Genomic DNA, 19,438 nt, shown 5'->3' on the forward strand with positions numbered 1-19,438 from the left:
TCTGATTCATGAAAAAGTGGCAAGTACGCTGATTCACAAATGCAACAAGAACTGTCTTTCTTCTCGGGTTGAAAGCACAGACCCTCCCCACTGGGCCTCCAGCCCGGCTCCCGGCTCCCAGCCCGCTGCTTCAGGCGGGGCTCACCTGAGGGTGCCCGCGGACAGATGCCCATAGGAGCCGCTGGCTGCAGAGCTGCTGCGTGAGTTGTTGATATAGGCCACCAGCGAGTTGGGTGAGGTCCGGATCATCCTCTGCAGGTCGAGGCTGGCGTCCGAGAGTGGGGAGATGGACAGCGCCCGCTTGCGGCTCAGGCGCGGTGTCACCCGTGGGCTGGAGAAACGCGACACTGCAGCACAGCCAACCCAAGGTACATCAGTATTACAGTGTTTATAGGAGAGTTGGAGTAGGGGAAGGGGGACTGGCAGGTGGGAGACAGGAAGAGCCTGTGAGGATGGTCTAATGGGAACCGCAGCTCTGCCATTGTTCATTTCTGGGCTCTTGGGCAAGGGGCGTAGCCTTTGTCAGCCTCAGTTTGCTCATCTATAAAATGGGACAGATCTACACAGGTATGGTGAGGGTTTGAGAAGCACAGGTCAGATGCTTGAGAGAGTGACTCTGAGCATTGAATATATGTTTGCGCCTTTCCTATCCGGTATGCAGAGACCAGGGCTGGGTCCAGCCATGCTGAAGGCATGACAACAAAGTGCACAAACCATAAGTGAACCCACCCAGGAAGCCAGCAGCACGTCAAGAGACAGGGCGTGGTCAGTGGCCAGAAGCCTCCTCTGCCCTTTCAGGCCCACCGTAAGGGGAGCCACTACCCGAACTTCTAACACAATACTTAGTCTTCCTATTTTTGAATATTTGCCTATTCTGTAAATGGAATTATAAATACTTTCTTATTTGGCTTCTTCATCCAACATTAGAGTTGGTAAGATTTCTCCATGCTGCTGTGTGTGGCAGGAACGGGCTCTTCATAATTCCAGAGAATTCTACTGGGTGACTCTGCAGTCTCCCTGGAGGAGGGGACCTATGTATGGGGTCTGAGCAGGCCTGAGCAGGCAGAAGGGAGGAAGGAGGGCATTTTGAGCCCAGGAACAGCTGAGCACTGGCACTGAGGTAGGCTGGGACAGGCTGCGTGTAGCAGAGGGTGTGTTCAAGCAGCCCCTAGAGTTGTTTACAGGTAACCCCTCCCGCCTGAAGGGAACCTGGAGGGAGGGCAGGTGGGCAGGGGTCTGGGGGGCACAGGAAGAGGCTGTTCCATGCAGGTATTCAAAATGCAGAGCACGGCCTGTGGAGCATTTACCTGCCCCTTCTGTGTGTGTGCCAGGTGCTTCTCATACATCCCCGTATTTCCTCCTCAACACAGCCCCGGAGGTGGGCACTACTAGGCCCCGTTACAAAGAGGAAACGGGTCAAGGAGGGTCTGGACAGGGCAGAAACCTTGGTGGATGGAGAGTGGTCCAATGAAGTTGTCAGCCTCATTTCTAGGCCACTGTTGTGTCCAGAGGAAAGACCCAGAGACCTGATGGGTGGGGGCTGTAGGAGGAGCAGTCTAGAACCACTGCTGGAGAGCCCTCCGGGGCTGGGGCAGGCCTACCCCCTTCCTGCAGTTATGTGTAGATAGCAGTCTCCCCTTACTCTCAGGAGATACATTCCAGACCTCCCAGTGGACGCCTGACCCCGCCGATGGTACCAAACCCTATATGTATATACTGCATTTCCCCCCATACATATGTACCTTTTTATGTCAGTTTTCACTGAATGGCTTGCAGGTGCTAGGTACTAGTCTAAGCACATTAAAGTATTAAGCAGTTTAATCTTCACGACTGCCCTATAAGGAAGGGACAGTGATTACCCTCATTTCATACATGACAGAACAAGTAGCTTGCCCAAGGCTACACAGCCTTGGTGGAGAAATGGATCAGAAGGCAGGCAGATGGCCACCAAAAGCACCTCCCGCATTGTTTCTGCTCAGCGTCGGGGAGGAGAGGAATCTCAGGGAAGGCTGTCCTGGGAGGGAAGGAGGTACGCACACACACACACTCACACACACACACACCCCCCATGTGGGGGCACAATGCCTGCGCCAGCCACACAGATCTGATGCTTCGTGGCTACCTTGGAGCATGTCTTAGCCTCCCTGAGCCTGTCTTTGCCCGTCTGTACAATTAGGTCAGCGTGGCTTCGCTTGCAGGGTTCGTGAGGACACCTAGGACGGTGGTGCCTAAAACCCAGCAGAGCTTCCACCACGAAACTGTAAACTGATACAGTTTCTTTAGGGGCTGGGAGGACGGATGGGCGTGTTGAGCCTAGAGTTGATATCAGAGTAAAGGACAAGAAGTCTAGAAAAGATGATTGGGCCACACCGCAGTACACCTGTCACCCGACACTCACTCCTCTGTCCATTTGCACATCCTCTACGCTTCTCAGTTCTTATGTACCGAGTTTATGCCTTGTCAATCCTCACATTAAAGGGAACTCAGAGTGAGACGCAAAAATGACTCTCCCAGAGACTCCTGTCACTGATGAACTGTGAGGCGAGTGGCAGAGACGCGGGGCAGGGGGACACATGGAACGTCAGAGTCTGTACTACACACACCTTTCTGATCCAATTTCACAAAAGGTTTTGCTGCTAATCTTTGGGTTCCCACCCTCTCTTGCACCCCAAACAAGAGGAAACAGGCCAAATCTGACAGTGATATGCATCTCTGTTATTCCCACCCCTCAAGGGAAATATGTTTATTAATGCACCTCCTCCATTGATAAATTACTAAATAGAAAGAAAAGCCTGGCACTCGTTTCCCGTGGCTTCTCCTGTGATTTATGACCAGGACTGGTGGAGCCGTCGCATCCATTCATCTGAGCACGCACCTGCTCTGATATCCGACGGCCGCGGGGTGGCCAGCCCCGGGCCTGCCCCCGCCTGGGCAGACGTACAACACTACCTGCTCCTGCTGCCACTTGCATCGGGACCCTGCTTCATCCCCTAGTTCTCTCTTTTGCTCATCATGTGTCTGTTCTTTCATCCATCAGACCCATGTGCAGCGCTGACAGTATGCCCGGCACCAGGATAGTTACCACGGGACGTCAAGCAGGGAGGTCCCTTGGCCTCCTGGAGCGCACCGTCCGGGTGAGACATGAAAATGGTGGCTGTTGCACCAGCAGGATTTGCCAGGCGCTGCCTATGCTGGGTTACCCTAGGTCATCCCAGAGCGCTCAAGGGCGTGGTTGCTTTCCCTGGGGTCGCCGGGAAGGGCAGGAGATGTGAGAACAGGTCCTCAACCCAGCTCTGAACGGGGTGGCTTTGGGCTAGTCGCTGACCCTCTCTGAGCTGGTTCCTCACCTGGAAGATGGGCCAACGGCATCCACCTCCGGGTGGCTATGGGTTACGGACCAGCATATCATCCCCAGCTTTGGATGGACCTCCTGGGGACCCAGGAATCTGGGTTGAGGGTAGCCAATGGATACAGGGAGCCTGGCTCCACAGAACCTGGGCAGGGCAGGCGCTGGCACTGGCAGCCGAGGGAGACACTTCCTGGCATGACATCCCAGGAGAGTTTCTGTGTGTCAGATGCTGCTGTCCTCAACACAGGGCTGGGACACACCCTCACCTGGGACATCACAACACAGCCTTATGACAGGGCTCAGTGGTTAGGGAGCTTTCCTGCATGGCCCAACCCCTCACCCAGACATTTTCTGGACTCACTGAGGAGATGCTGTAAGGAATCCAGCCTGGGGACCTTAACCTGCCCCACACTTATTAACAGCTGCCCACAGCCCCCCACCCCCTCTTATGGGGGAGTAGAGAGCGCCCAGGCTCTGTAGCCCAGAGGCGTGGGGTTGAGGCTGCCCAGCGCCATTCCCTACTTCTGTGATGAAGATAAAGAAGCTTGGCGCTCTGGCCTCAGAGTCCCCACCTGTAAAGCGACTTCATGACACTGTCTCATGAGACTGCGTGCGGGTTTGCCAGGTGACCGTGTGCACCTCAGCCTGCCGTCCAGGGCCTGTGGCCAGGTCTCCTCTGCCCCAGGCTCTCCTCCTGTCTGCAGCTGGGCACACACGCCCTGCCCGGCCCGCTGCCCCTCTCTCAGCGCCTGCCTCTCTGTGGTGTGATCAATGTAATTGGTTTCTGAAAACCCCTCTGGACCCACCGGCAGCATAAAGAACTGGGCGTCAGAACGAAGGTGACATCCGAGTCAAATTAGTGTCAATATGACAATAAAATATACAGCTCGGAGGAAATATGGGCTGTAAACAGACAACATTTCAATCGGAAACATTTCAATCTTCTCAATGTGGTAGGAGTGGGAGGGGGTGCGGCTACGGCTGCTGCCGCTCTGCAGTTAAATCACCAATATTCAACAGTGTAACACAAGAAAATTCCATTTTAGGGCTCCGGTGACAACCCGTGAATTCCCCGCTCTCCAGAGAACCACTAGGCAGAATGATAACCTTGGATTCCCTGACTGGTTATCTATTACCTTCCAAAGCAGCACCACTCCTCACTCTTCCTGCTAGAAATCAGCCTCCTTAAGAACAGGAGGCAGTGGGCCGTCATCGACCACCAGTAGGCCAGGAAGCTCCCGGCAGAGGGAGGGCGGGCTTTCACGGGAAGTACCCTTTGTCCTGCCAGCAGCCTGGCCTCCTGTCTTGGGAGGACTGCAGGATGTGGTTTTTCAGTTAAACACGAGCCCCGTCAGAGGCCTCTCTGCCTTCCAGCCTTTCCTCCACCCCTGTGGTGTTTTCCCCGATGTAGGATGGATACACGGCCCAAATGAGATTAGTTTAGGCTCGATGGAGACAGAGGCAGGGGCCTCTTCCTCAGATATTATCAGGTTTCCCACTTCAGAAAAAATACAAAGTTCCATTCTAAGGTGCATTTATTTAACCCCCCAAAGTGAGTCTATTAAAAATATAATATTAAATGAAGAATCGTGTAGATGGCACTAGGCTAAGGTAAAAATTAGTCTAGTGGTTTGCCAGTGAGTGGATTGGGCACACTGGTCTGCTGGCTGTGGACCTTGGTGGCCTTCCTACGCCCTCTCCCCAGGCTACCTCAGCCTGGCAGACCTGGTCTCTACGCCCCGGCTTGACATTCAATGCCTCTAGAAGGTTCTCTCTGCCCCACAGTTCTGCCTCCATCTGGAAAGCGAAAGGAAGGTGCTGAGAAAGGAGGCTGGGGTAGGTGGGGTGGCCTCAGGATGGTATCCTTTGTCCTGCCAAGGAGCTATATAGAGTAGCCAGCCCCACGGAAGCGGAAGCACCATGAGGGCAGGATTCGGCAGGTCATGCATTGCTGTGTCCCTAGCACCTAGAATCATCATGCCTGGTATATAGTAGGTGCACAATAAATACCCTCAGAATGAACGAGAGTGAGAAAGAGAGAGAGAGAGAGAGAGAGAGAGAGAAACAGAGCGAGAGAGAGAGAGAGAGAGAGAGAGAGAGAGAGAGAGAGAGAGAAACAGAGCGAGAGAAGGCCAGGTCTCCCTGACTTTCCACAAGCTCTCGAGGCCCCCTGTACCTACACAGAGCTTACATGTCATGTCATGTATATGGGCAGCTCCTCACATGAACATACATGTCCTCAGAGAGGCTCAAGCCCTTCCACAGGCAGTCTCCTGAGCAGTACTGCCTGGCCCCAGGCCTGCACAATTTTCTCTGTGAGAGTCTGGGGAAAAAGAAACTTGATGGGAAGACCCACTCACACCTTCAGTGCGTGGACCGAAGCTTCCTGAGAGATCTCAGGAAGACTGTGCAGCTGGGCCCGGGGAGGACACCCGAGTGGGAGGGCTTTCCCAGGCTCTCTTGCATCAGGGGAGCGGCAGGGCTGGGGACACCCCAGAAGCCGGTCCGGATCACCGAGGCACAGGCCTGGGCTAGGAGCACAGAGGGTCTCAGGGCTGTGGGCATCAGAGACAAACAGAAATGCCTGAATCATTTTAAAAAGCAGAAACAAAGGTTCTGGGTCTCATTTCAACTAGATTGAAAAAAACTGTACTAAGTAATCACAAATACAGGAGATCATGCTGGACTCCTCTGATTTCCGTGGGTCATAACTGATGGGGGGCAAAGGAAAAGAAATCATTGTAATTGAAATCCATCAGGGCTCAGAAAAGCCTCCCACCATCACCCCACCCCGTGCCTCAGCCCGAGACGCTGATGTACTTGCTCGGGCCAGAGCTGGACGTAGCGACGTCTCCCTTTGCACCCTGAAGCCGATGGCCTCCCCGAGAGGTGCAGAAAGGATTGGTGGGTGTGATGGGTTACCTGGCAGCCGCTGACGTGAGCTGGGCACTCTCACTCCCACTGGTGGACTCTCCTCCTCACTTCCCCCAGTTCCCAGTTCTCAGACGCTCAGCCCCAGACGCAGCCAAGGCTGAGGGCCCAGAGCACAGAGCTGCCTATTCCCAGCCCCCTTTCAGGCTCCCTGCAAGCCCCCAGCTGCTCCCCCCAGCACTTCTTCCCTAATGAGTTTGCGTCTTTCTATCCCAGATTCTGTTGTGACTGCCACTCACTCACGCACTCACCCTACAAACACAGAAGACTGATCCTTGGCAGCCATGCCCCCAGACCTAGAATAGAGATATCTAGAGAGAGAAGTGCCAGCCAGTGACAGTTTGAGTGCCTCGGGTCCCACAGATGGGCGCTGAGGGAGACGCGGGAGCCTCAGGGGAGCTGGGCAGCTGGGTTGGGGCAGGATTGGGGGACGGTCTCGGGACATGCCGACCGACCTGAGTCCGAGGACACACACAGGATGGAGCCAGGCCAGCCTGTAGGGAAGGGCACTGCAGGCAGGAGCACGGCGAGTGGTCCGGGAGCCTGCAGATGCAGAGGGGTGGCGGGAGTGCCATGTGCAATTGGGGGAGACGCAGCTGACCGGGAAAGCCACTTGAGCCATGTTATAGTTTGCATTTCATCCTGAGGGTGATGGGATCCCCAGGGGCTGACTGCAGAACGGCCAAGCAATCACTGAAAGGCAGACAGTGAGCCTGAGCTGAGAGGCAGTGCTGGGAGGGTGACAAATAACTGCCTGGGGGGGAGGGCTAACAAGGCAGACTTGGCCACTCGGACAGACTGGATGGGGCGGTGTGAGGAAACGGTGTCCAGAAGGACAGGGGCAGAAACATGGGGTCGACAGCGGTGCCAACAATCAAGAGACCAAATCCTGCAGGAAGTGGTAGATTTGAAAGAAGGAAAAGGATACTAGAGGAAAGAGATCGGAACTAGCAGGCCTGAGCCGCCACTGCACGCCAGGCACTGAGACAAGTTCACACATGCGATCTTACTAAATGTATTTCGTTCCCAAGCTGCGCGCAGGCCTGGGTACCACCTGCCGCCCAGACCCTGTTCAGTCCCACCAGCACCTCTGGCCCAGCGTTCTGCCCTCAGCTCACTGCCCCCCCTACAAGCACCCCAGCTCCGGCCCAGCTGCTCTGGGCTGTGCTGGAACAAGTCTGGTCCAGTGGGTCCTCCCTGAGGCCATGCCCAGGGGCCTGGTTAGATGTGCTGTGCCACCTGGAGGCGGTGTGTCCAGGGAAGAGCTGATGAACAGAGTGGGGCTTGGAACCCCGACCAGAACCCTGGGCAAGCCACTTAATGCTGGGAACCCCAGTGTGCGCATCTTAAAGTAGGCATAGTAATTCTCGCCTCAGGATGTGGACGGGGGGAGTCACGTGGGAGAATGCTCATTTGGCACAGAACAGAGGCAGTTCTTATTCTCACGCAGCAGCTGTTCATGTTGGCTGCTTCGGCCTCTCCTGCCTTCTGGGGACACCTGCCTGACGAGACCCCTCAGCCATGGTTTCTATGTATCTGTTCACTGTCCAGCTGGCTTGGTGCCACCCACCCTGCGGCCCTGGAAGGTGGGACCTGTTTGGGGGCATCTCACATTCGGATGCGGCTATTGGAACACAACGTTGGGGGCCCTTATGCTCCGTGTCGTGGTAGTTGTCTGGTTCCCAGCTTTGACAACTGTGTACATGACCTCACCTGAGCCCTACCCTCACCACCTCTGGACACCCCTCCAACGCCCTATGGGAGCACCCATGGGTCTGTCAGGACGAGAGGGGGGAGAACATGGATATGTGTGTGCTCAGGGGCCAACAGGCCTAATTCACACCCTACAATGTGTGCCTACACTGCACTAAGTACCATCCTGGGGAAGGGCATTGGGGGAGGGGGTAGAGGCAGACCCACAGAGCAAATGCCGTGTTCTGGGATCCCCTCAGGCATCTCAAGAGTGACATGGGACAATACCCAGGAGAACAGGGTTGGGGGGACTGCAGTGCTCCCCCTCAGGAATTCTCGTGGGGGAACAGGAACGCTCAGGGCACTCAGGAACCAGACGAGGTGGCTCCTGTAAACGTGCACTGAACAAGACAGAGAGAGAGAGCAGCAGGAACCGGCGGAGGGCATCTGGGGAGACTTCCTGGAGGAGGCAAGATCTCATTCAGGCCTTGGGAATTGAGGGGCTCGGCGTTGCTCCAGTCAATCAGATGGAGTTGCAGTGGCCAGTGTGGCCAGGAAGCACAGGACAGAGTAGTGGGGGGACAGGAGGGGCCGGCAGGGTGCAGGGACCCACCGTGAGCTTTGCCTGGCCCCACAGGACCGCCCACAGACCAGCAGGTACCGAGACTTCCCTGTGGGGCTGGTCTCCCTGCAGGCCTCTGTTTCCTGCCATCAGGGAGTGAGGAAGCCATCCCAGGCAGGGCTTGAGGAGAACAAATCTTCAGGAGCTGCCTACTTGCCCCTTGCTGTGGTTTCTAGCTCCACAGCTTGGCTCTGGGGTATCTCTGGGCTGGGCTCCAGGGCCAGCAGGTGGAGTGGCACTGACTGGAGGAGGAGCACTTAGCCTCCCTGCCTCCCCAACAGGGGCTCCATGTTGACCCCAAGGGCTCATGGTCAGGGGGCTTCAGGCGCCCTTGTGAAAGCATCGTGAAGATGGCATTTGGTGGGAGGGGAGGACTTGGTATCTGATGGGCACCAAGAACTTCAGCTACGTGGAACACCCGCTCTCCCACTCCCAACTGCCCTGCCCGCAGCCCCCGCGCAGTTACACCCGTCCTCCAGTGGCTCAGGCCCAAGACCCTGGGGTTGTCCTTCATGCCTTTCTTCCTCCCTCACTCCACATCCGATTTGGCAACAAATCTGTGGCTCTACCTGCTGAATCTATGTGAAACATGATCATGTCTCCCACCTTTACTAACCGGGACGACTGCTTCCACCTTGCTACTAAATCTATTCTCGGATCAGCAGCCAGAGCGGGACTCCTTCAAACAAGAAGTCAGACCTTGTTTCTCCTCCGCCCACCCCCCTCCAAGGGCCCATTCTCACTCCCCATGAAAGCCAAAGTCTTACCAAGCGCTGACTGGCCTGAGGGACCAGCCCTGGATCTCTGGGCCCCACTCCTGCCCTGACTCACTGGGTACCAGGCCAACTGGCCTGCTGGACGCTTCCTGAGCTCAGCAGACACGTGGAAACCTCAGGTCCTTTGCACTTGCTATTGCCCCTGCCTGGATAACTCCTTCCAAATATTTCTGCACAGCTCGGCTCTTTCAGTGCTTTGTCAGAATACCATCTTCCCCGTGTGGGTTTCTCCACTTCCTCGTTTAAGATTGCACCCCAGTCCAGCCTGCGGCTCCCTATCCACTTCCCAGCTTCGTTTGTCTCTCCTCACTATGTGATACGTTCCGTGAAGGCAAAGGTGACTGTTCTTGGCTCCCTGGAGTGTCTGCAATTCTTAAAACGCTTCCTGGCCTGGGGGGGCTCACCAAGTGCTTGTGCGTGTGGTTCAGACTTGGCCCTCTGTGGAGTGCAGTCACGGCAGGGACTAAGGGGAACCCCAGGCCCCTCCTCAGCCCTGGGGGTACCCTCAGCCCACCCGTCCAGCTCCCTGCCCCCACTCGGCCCAGCACTCACCGTCCACTGGATTGAGGTAGTCATGGAGGTGGGGTGCGCCAGTGGCACCCCCGGTCTGCATCAGCAGGTCCCCGTATGGCGTGGGGTGGCCCGCCATGAGGGTCATCTGGTGGTAATAGTCTGAGGGGTTGGTGCCTGCAGGGGGGAGGCCAAACAGTCCCCTCTCCTTAACGTGCTCATGGGCCACTGTGAGCGGGAAGGAGGGAGAAAGGAAAAAAGCCATCAGAATCTGGCAGAAAAGGAAGGGAAACAGCCTGAGTCCCCCTCAGTTCCCTCTATACCCCGTCCTCTACCCCCTGAGCCCCCGTGTCTCTCTCCCCTCGCCCCATGTCCTCACTGAGCAGACTGAGTGAGGGCGTGGGGTGGGGACCCTGGCCTCCCCACTGCATTCCTCCATCTCGTCAAAGCGGTAAACACCACTCTCTCCTTTCTCTGCAGGCCCCACAGAAGCCCACAGCTCCAGGCAGACAGGGCCCGGGGTCCAACAAAGGCTTCAAAGGAAAAAGAAGATGCAAACAGAGGTTCCATGGTGGCCAGAGTGTTGGGTCCTGTTAGTTTCACCCGAACCTTCAAGGCGAGGTCACAGCTGGGAGCTCACCGCCAAGCGTGGCCAGATAAAGCCGCTCGCCTGCCACACACAGCCCAGCCACTGCCTGTCCTGCAGCTGCAGAAGCCGGGCTGTCTGCCTCTAACCCTCACTCAGCCCCGCCTGGGCCTTAGCAGAGGCAGGGAGGACGAGCTTCAGCTCTCAAGGGGCCTGGCCCTCAGGGAGGTGGTGTCAGGGAAAGGAAAGAGCTTGGAAACCACACATATCCATTGTGAGTCCTGGCTTTTACCAAGTGTGCAAAATTGGGAAGGTGCCACCTCTCTGAGCTGGCTCAGTCTTCTTGTCTGTAAAATGCAGTACTAATACCCACCACTCAAATTACTATTAAAAATAACAGTATAATAGAAGCCACCATCGTGCGGACGCTTGCTGGGTCTGTGCAGGCACCGTGCTGAGGGAATCGCAGTCATTCTCTAATTTCACTGTCAGAGCACTACCAGCTGAGGGGCACCATTTCCCTTCCCTTAGCAGAGGAAGACTCTGCACTTAGAGAGCCTGTCCAAGGTCACACAGCAGGTAGCTTGAATCGAGAGCTCAAGTTGCTAATCACTGTGCCCCTTGACCTCTCTGCTACCAGTCCAGCAAATACCAAAAGAGATCACATGTGTGCTGGGCAGAGAGCAGAAGCCAGTCAATGGAAGAGGCTGTCCTCTTCTTCCTCCTTCTCCTTCTCCCTATCTCCTGCTGTGTCCTCTAGAGAGAGCCCTGGCCCCGTGCACACCTGAGATGCCCTCTCTCCCTTCCTTGCCTGATGCCTCCTCCCTGAAGCCTTCCCTGGAGGGCCCATTTGTCCTCAGCGTACATACACGGCCACCTCGGATGACCTTTGCAGGCCTCATGCGGGCAGGCACTGGGGCTGGCACAGCTGACAGATGCTGCTGTATGAGCCGCACACATTATGTCCGGTCATTTGGGAACTTGAGCCAAAGCCAGCAAGGCCTCAGGGTATCTGGTCTACCCCTTGCTGGGAGGGGTCAGGGGCATGCAAATCAGGCAAGTCCTCTCTGGTGCTGAACCCATGCCTATTGTCTCATGGAGTTGGTGTGTAGGAGCCACATGGATATTTACATCGAAATCAGACACAAAATCAGTGTTCTGTCAACGGAAAGTCTCTCTTTGAAGGGCAGCGCTGCCTTGCCACTTAGATCTCCACGGGCTGCACCACAGTCAGCTGAGACTAGTGTCCTTGATTCGTAAGGTCTCCAGGAGAGCGCTCTGTTCCTCACCCCTCCTGCAGACACCTCGCAGGGCCCACTCTGGCCCAGGCCCAGGGAGCTGCTGGGTTCTGCCTCCTCCCTAGTAACCCTGTCACCATGTTTCCCAAGGCTGCTGTAACAAGTTAGTACAGCCTTAGTGCTCATTGCTGTTCATACAATGGAATTTTATTTCCTTACAGTTCTGGAGGCCAGACGTCCAAAATCAAGGTATCAGCAGGGCCACACGCCGTCCAGAGGCTTTAGGGGAAAATCTGTTCCTTGCTGTTTCCACTTTCTGAGGGTTGCCCGCTTCCCTGGCTTGTGGCCACCTCACTCCCATCTTTGTGTTGTCTTCTCATCTGAGTGTCTTATAAGGACACTTGTCATTGGATTTAAGGCCTGAGATCCAGAATGATCTCATCTCAAAATTCTGAACATAATCACATCTACAAAGGCCCTTTTCCCAAACGAGGCAGCACTCTCAGATTTGGGGACTTATCTTCTTGGGGCACCATTCAGCCCCCTCTACACGTGTGGACTCCAGGCTGGGGCAGCATTTGGAACCCCACCTGCATCCTCACGCTCTAGACCAGCCGCTGCAGGCTGGGTCGTCAGGAGAGGTGTGGCGAGGCCTGGGCCCACTGTGCAGGCGACAGTGGCTCGATGTGGAGGCAGCGCCACCCTTCAGGGCACCCCAGCTCAGTCGAAGCCACTCAGGGCTCCCACGCAGAGTTCAGGGCTGGCCAGATTCCATCCCTGAGGGGCCATTTCAGAATGGTGCCACATTCTTGCAGGCCGTTTTCAGATCTCCTGGCTACAACCGTTTTGCCTTGTCTGGCTTCTCTTTGGTGAAGACCAGGCAAGTGCAGACCTCATGGTCGGGGAGATGAACCCGGTGCTTCAGGGAGCCCTTCTGAATATTTGGGGGCTGGATTCCCTTTCATTACGAAACTCCAGCCTAAGCCTCTTCAGATCCAGACCTTGGCTTCAGCTCTTGGTTACATCCAGGAGCTGGGAGAGGCCAGTCCTTTCGGTGAAAATGCAGGTGGTGCTGGGGGCTCCATAGGGCCATATTTCCAGGAGCCTTTACCCACAGACTCATGAATGCACACCGCAAACGTCCTCTAGCCTGCTGCTGCTGACTGTAGGCTGAGAGGGAAGGTTTCAGGAGGCAGAATTTGAGATTTACCTGGTTGCTTTTTAAAAACCTGTTTTCAATTACAGGTGACATACAATATGATATCACTTCCAGGTGTGTCACATAGTGATGAGACATTTCTATAACTTACGAGAGATCACCCCGGTAGGTCTGGTACCCACCTGACACCATCTACAGTGATTACTCACCATCAGCAGGGCTGAGACCCCTGGCTGCAGAGATCGTGGGGAGCGTGGGGCTGCTGTGCACGGCACGAAGGTAGTGCTCCATGTGGGGACTCACGTATGGGTGGGGTGCGTTGAAGGGGGACTCCCCAGGGCCGGCGGGGTGTGGGGACAGCCGGATCAATGAGATGTCGGAGATGACAGGGCTGCCGCTCAGGGCAGGCGGCCTGCAGAGACAAAGGGGAGCGTTCTGAGAAGGCGTGGCTGCTGCCACGGACACGCAGGGAACCCCGCCAAGCAGCAGAATCAAACAGGCAACCTGCCCTTTTATTTCATATGCCCACATCCCTTGGTCATCCTTCATACAGAGTCTGAACTCGATACGCCAGCCAGTGAATGCACGCCGGAAGCCCCTGCGTGCTGGTGTGACCCCCCACCCACCAGCCTTGCGTTGGGGATGGAATTCTCTGCACACGTGACTGGATTTGCTGGACCACGGGCTCAGCAGGCCACACACCTGTGTGAGCTGTCACCATTGCTTTTCCAGCCTGCTCGGGGCTGCATCCGTAGCAATAACAAATCCATCTGTGCTAAACGAACAAATGCATGTGTTCTGCAAACGTATGAAAAACAGAAGATGAAAATACGAATCCCAGGGTCAGCATGCAAAGAGCTCATGTGCCTCACAGAAATTAGGAAAAGAGGAAGCAGGCGATACCCTGAAAGTGGAGAATTTTGGTTTCAGTTGGATAGTCGCGGGTGTTAAGTGCTCAGCCACAGGACCAGCTGTGAAGGAAGAGGTCGGGATTCCAGAAGAGTTTTGAAATGGCAAGCTGTAACCAAGTTTGGAGTATTCCTTCAGCTCTCCTTACACGAACTCCTTCTAATGCTAACAGAGCCTCCTTTCTAGGATGCCCACCGACAGTCAGGCATATGCCTGCCTTGGTCCCTCTGGTCTGGGTTGGCGTGGCCACGACCCATCTCTATGACCCCTGGTCGGTGCTCGCTCAAGGAGGTGCCGGCTCCGCTCAACACTGGAACAGGAGGCCCCCTCACCTGGGGTCTCTGAGCAGCTGCTAAAGTATTAGCTGCAGGGGTCTTTCGAGGTCATCTACTCCAAAATGTGTCCATTAAAGAAAAATCACAACTAAGTCACTGGGAACCAAATTGACCAAGATTTAATTTTCAAATGTTTTCAGAAAATAGGGTCTCTCTGTGATTTGGCAAAGTGCAAAGAAAAGAATATGTGTTAGAATCAGACCTGGATTAGAACCTCAGTCTTTACCAGCTCAGACACACTGAGTTTAATCTCTCCACGCCTCAGTTTCCTTGTCTGTAAAATGGGGATAATAATAGTGTCTCTACCATAGGGTTGCTGTGGAAATAAAAGTCCCCAAAATGGTGCCTTAGACACAGCCATCAGCCGGTAATTGAAAGCTGCTGTTATAGCATTAGTGCCACACTTTGAGGGAAAAACGTAGGAGACTCTCAAAGTCTTCACATGGGGTTGACGTTGGAAGGGCACTGTTAGAACTGGTAACTTCAGAGACAGAATGGGATATCTGTTGGCTGGAGCAAACCAGAAATTACTGAGTACGTTCAGTAGCGCATGAAAACTGTGCTTGCAACACAATGCAAACCAGGACCAAAACAGGTGACATCCAGATGTCTTAACATCTGGATTAACAAACTCCCCACTTGGAGGCCGCTCCCCTGGCCTGGATGTAAGCACTCTGCTACATTGCTTTCTAGCTTTTGCAGGTGTCATTGCAATGGATGTGCAGATCCAGCAAAGCTGTCAGGCCACTTCCACACCAATACAAGGCTGCAAATGCCTTTCTGCACCCTATACCTTGTCGAGCTATTACTTTGTCCTCCCTGTAAGGCCAGGCCGGGGGGCGCCCTCAGTGACGCCCAGGGTAGCTCCTCCTGTCTCAGGCCCTGGGCTCAGTGGGGAGGCCCACGGGCTCCGTGCAGGGGGGCCTGGCTGACCTTTGAATAGCAGTCCATGAAGTAAGCACAGCTGTGTGACCATTGTGAGGTCACGTGAAAACTCCAGCACCAACCAAGAGGACGCAGGGTCCAGAGAGGAAGGCACCCCTCCATGCCCCGTGGCCAGAGAGGTGCAAATCAGGATTCAACCCAAGTCGGCCTGACTCCCAGGGTGGTGCTGGCCTCCTCCCAGGGGCTGCCCTGCCTCACCAGAGAACGCTGCCAAGGACGCCCTGTTCCCTTGGTGTGACGGCGCAGGACATTCAGAGAGGTCACCGCTGAACCCCAAGACAGAATCTACAGGGCATGCGGTGAGACAGGTCAGCTCACACTGCTAATAAAAGGTACACAGGACAACAACCCCTGGGCTCTTCCCCAAGCCAGGGAGGCTGTTGGTGCTGGGCGTAGGAGGGGCAGCATCTGGGCCAGCAGAGCCTCCCTCGGAGGCAGAACTAAACGCTGCTCCCTGCATGTGCAGAGCAGGATTGGATTCTGAGGGGTGCTGCACAGGACCCGGGGCCTGGAATCGGCAGGGCAGGAACCTGCCCGGGGCACTGCCTGCCTCTTCCAGAGCAGTGATTCCCTTGCTGACGCTGGTCTTTCCCACTTAGCTGGGTTGCCTTGGCCAGGACTTCACTAGAGTGGCACAAAAAACCCATTGCACTTGACAGGAGGTTAATAGGCACTGACCACCTCCCCTTCCCTTCTCAGCATCAAGTCAACTTGGGTGAGGAGAATCTACTGATCTGGGCACCAACACAACAGGCCCATCAGCCTGCCCAGACACCTCCTCTAGGAAGCCTCCCGAGATGTCCCCTCGGCACAGTGCCAATTAGCTGTGCCCTTACCTGGCATGTCTTCAGAGCAGGCTGACTGCGTGCCAGCCGTAACAGGCCACAGGCACGTATTTCCTTTTTTAATCCAAATAAAAAATTCACAAACTAGGTGCTTTAGGCCCATTTTACACACGGGAACGCAGCCACAAATGCTAGGTCCCTTGCCCAAGGTCACTCAGACAGCAGGTAGAGGAAGCACAGCTAACCCAGGTGGGTCTGGGCCTGTGCCTGTGCCTGCACTTGCCCCCTCGACAGCGAAGTGAGTGCTCTGGATGAATGTGATTCTTTGTAAGCGGGCCCAGGGAGGCGTAGAATCGGGAAGGGGAAGAACCTGAGACTGGAACAGCGTTCTCCCCACCCCGTTTCAGCTCACTCTCTGTCCTCACCCCCACGTCCCCCCATCACCATGCATGACCCAATCCAGTTCTCAGGAGAGTTGGCATCTCTCCCTCACTCTGTGTTGTGAATGACTGATAAGGACCCAGGGGCACAGAAGCTCCAGGAGATGTCGTTCTGATATACCAAACAACGCCAAGGGACTGACTCTCAAATGACAGGATTCCAAGCATCCCTGGCACTTGAGGGGCCAGAGGGCTTCCCAGCAGTCCTGAAGTCAGACCAAAAATGCCAGCGTACGAAGCGGGTCCTTCAGGGACCAGAGCTTCCTTCTCTTGGACACTTGGCCCCATCGCAGGGCCTCACTAAGAGTCCCCAGGCAGGCTGGGTGCTGCCAGTCCCGGGGAACTGACCACCATAGCAGGGGACCTCACCAGGAAAGGTATCTGCTAGGGAAATCTGAGCCACTGCTTTAGGCCAACGCCCAACCTCCCTTTCTTCCATTTCCACGCCATTCACTGTGGGGACCTGACACTGGTCTCAGCCTGGCCTGTCCAGGCCTTGAATTCTGGCAACTGGGCAGAAACTCAAGGAGGTCGCCTTGAGGACGGAAGATGGGGCCAGCTGTGGGAACTTACTTTAAAGACGTTCAGTGGTCACAGTCTCCTACGTTGTAAATATGCATGTACGCACACTCACACGCTTGGAGGCCGCATTCACCCAGACTGGCACAGTCAGCATTTTTGCAAGCTGGGCAGCTTGGACACTACTCTTACGCATTGCCTTCTCCCCTTCAGTCCAGCCCTAAGCTCATCTGAGCCTCATTCTACCTGTCGTTTCTTCATATATTTGGTCATATGCCCGAAAAAATTGTCCCAAGCAGTTGCTCTGTGCCCAGGGTCCTGCAAAGAGCTCAGAGCCCACGTGGAAGAGGCAAACCTGCAAATCAAGTAAGCAAATAAAGGCTCCAGCAGAGGAACAAATTCCCTCATTGCCTGTGTGAGGGAAGGCTTCTCCGAGAAGGTGAACTTTGGGCTGGGTTCTGAAGGACGAATAGGAGTTCATGAGGGAGTGCATTACAAATGAAGCAACATGTACAAAGAAAGTCTGGAGGATAAGAATGTGTGTACGAAGGGTATGAGTGGCGGTTTGAGCACAGCCCACAGAACGCTTTGGGCTGGATGTGTGTTGGATCCATGTCCCTTCTCCTGTTATGGGGGGTGCGGGGTTGGGGTGGCATGTGACCTGAGCCCAGGTGATCAGAGCACCCCCTATCCCCAGGCTCCGTGAGTTGAGAATATACCCAAGACAGCAGCTTTGGCTGAACTCTTTGGGAAAGAAGTGCTCTCTGTCCACAGGAGTTGTTAAGCAGGTAGGAGGCAAGTGTAGAGCTGCTGGGAGCCCTGAGGGGAAGATAATACCCACATCATCAGAGCCGAGAGATGTAAAACAAGTTTCTTGAACTGAGCCCCTGGATATGGTTCCAACTTTAGTGGAAGCTAGTATCGTTGGCTTTTTCAGTATCTGAGCCAAGATGTTTGTTTGTTTGTTTGTTTAAATCAGTTTGAGATGAGTTTTTCTGTCTTAGGCAACAGCCAAGGCCTATCAAAGCAAGCTTGACTAATGTGGCCTCCTATTCCCAGAGTAATCCTGGATCCAGCATCCTACAAGGCAGCCTTGAGCCATAGTTCCTCGAGTCTGTCCACCCTCCTGCCCTCAGGACTGAAGGGGAGGGCCCCAGATGTCCTGCTCACAGCTGCTGTGCTGACAAGGACAGCTGTGCTGGCCCTCCCATGTGTGAACATGAGGGACAAGCAAGGGCTCTGGGTAAAAGTAACAGCCGACTGCCTCCTTGTGTACGTGTGTGTGCATGTGCGTGAAGGCATGCATGTGTGAGTGCATGATGCATGTGTGTGTGCGTGCATGCAGGTGTGTGCTTGTGTGTGTGCGTGCATGTGTATGTGTGTGCACGCATGTGTGCACGCATGTGTGTGCGTGTGTGCACGTATGTGTATGAGTATGTGCACGTATGTGTATGAGTATGTGCACACATGTGTATGTGTGCGCACGCATGTGTGTGCGCACACATGTGTATGAGTATGTGCACACATGTGTGTGTGCACGCATGTGTATGAGTATGTGCACACATGTGTATGTGCGTGTGCGTGTGTGCATGTGTATGAGTATGGGCACGCATGTGTATGTGTGTGTGCGTGCGTGCATGTGTATGAGTATGGGCACACATGTGTATGTGTGTGTGCGTGTGTGCACGCATGTGTATGAGTATGTGCACGCATGTGTATGTGTGTGCACACATGTGTATGAGTGTGTGCACACGTGTGTGTGCACGCATGTGTATGAGTATGTGCACACGTGTATGTGCGTGTGTGTGTGCACATGTTGGTGCTGAGCAGCACCGGACTCGGCAGGGCCCCGCCTCGCTGGGCTGATTCTGTTGCAGTCAAGGACTCCTGGCTTCTTTCCCCTGTGGGCTCTGGCCAGTTGGCTGGGCCGGGCCCTCCTCTCTGAAGGCTGGAGGCCGTTTCCTCTTCCTTCTTTTCTTTTTTCACTATTGAGACGGGTCCTGCAAAACCCCTGGACACGATTTTAGGACCAGGCCCAAAGACCAGGGTGATAGCCAGGGGAAGAGAGAGAAAGGAGAAGGGGGGACGTGGACAAAGCAAGCACATACCTAGCCGGATGGCTGCTGTTCTAGCCAAAGTGGACGCTGCCGTGGGGAAGCCGCTGCTGCTGCCACCTAGGTTGCCAACATTCACTGGACACTGACTACAGGCCACACATCCAACGACTCTGCAACGCAGCTTTTATTATGTCCATTTTAAAGAGAAGGAAACTGAGGCTCAGGACAGTAATGAGACTTGCCCGCGGCTGCAGAGCTGGCAGGAACGTGGCCTTTCTGACTCTGTGAAGGCAGACGCGGCACAGGCGCATCTCTGGTGGTCCCCGAAGGCCAGCTTCCGCCTCGGCTGCCTCCCCTCGAGAAGTTCAGCTGGGTGTCCCTTTGTGGACACCACCTCCGCTGGTCCTCATGCCGCCCCCAGGGGCAGGGGAGCAGGTTGAGGGGAGCCTTCACACATGAGGGTAAAGCCTGGACTTTCTCAGTCTGAATGATGGCTCTGCCACTTCCTGTGGGGCTCGGGGGTACTGTCTACCCCGGAGCCTCAGTGTCCTTGCCTGCAGGACGCGGCAATGGAACCTGCCGCAG

At 55.1% G+C, this 19,438-nt stretch overlaps 1 protein-coding gene across 1 annotated transcript in view; it reads right to left on the reverse strand.

The window, feature by feature from the left end:
• GLI2 (GLI family zinc finger 2) overlaps positions 1-19,438 on the reverse strand; it is a 240,939-nt gene that overhangs the window by 23,307 nt on the left and 198,194 nt on the right. The window contains exons 4-6 of the mRNA XM_081051718.1: positions 13,073-13,275; positions 9,923-10,108; positions 146-347 (exon numbers count right to left, since the gene is read on the reverse strand). Of these exons, the coding sequence (XP_080907844.1) occupies positions 146-347; positions 9,923-10,108; positions 13,073-13,275 (591 nt within the window). The remainder of the gene's footprint in view (positions 1-145; positions 348-9,922; positions 10,109-13,072; positions 13,276-19,438) is intronic.

This window comes from Rhinolophus hipposideros (assembly GCF_964194185.1).
Source record: "Rhinolophus hipposideros genome assembly, chromosome: 6".
In the NCBI taxonomy this organism is placed as follows: Eukaryota; Metazoa; Chordata; class Mammalia; order Chiroptera; family Rhinolophidae; genus Rhinolophus; species Rhinolophus hipposideros.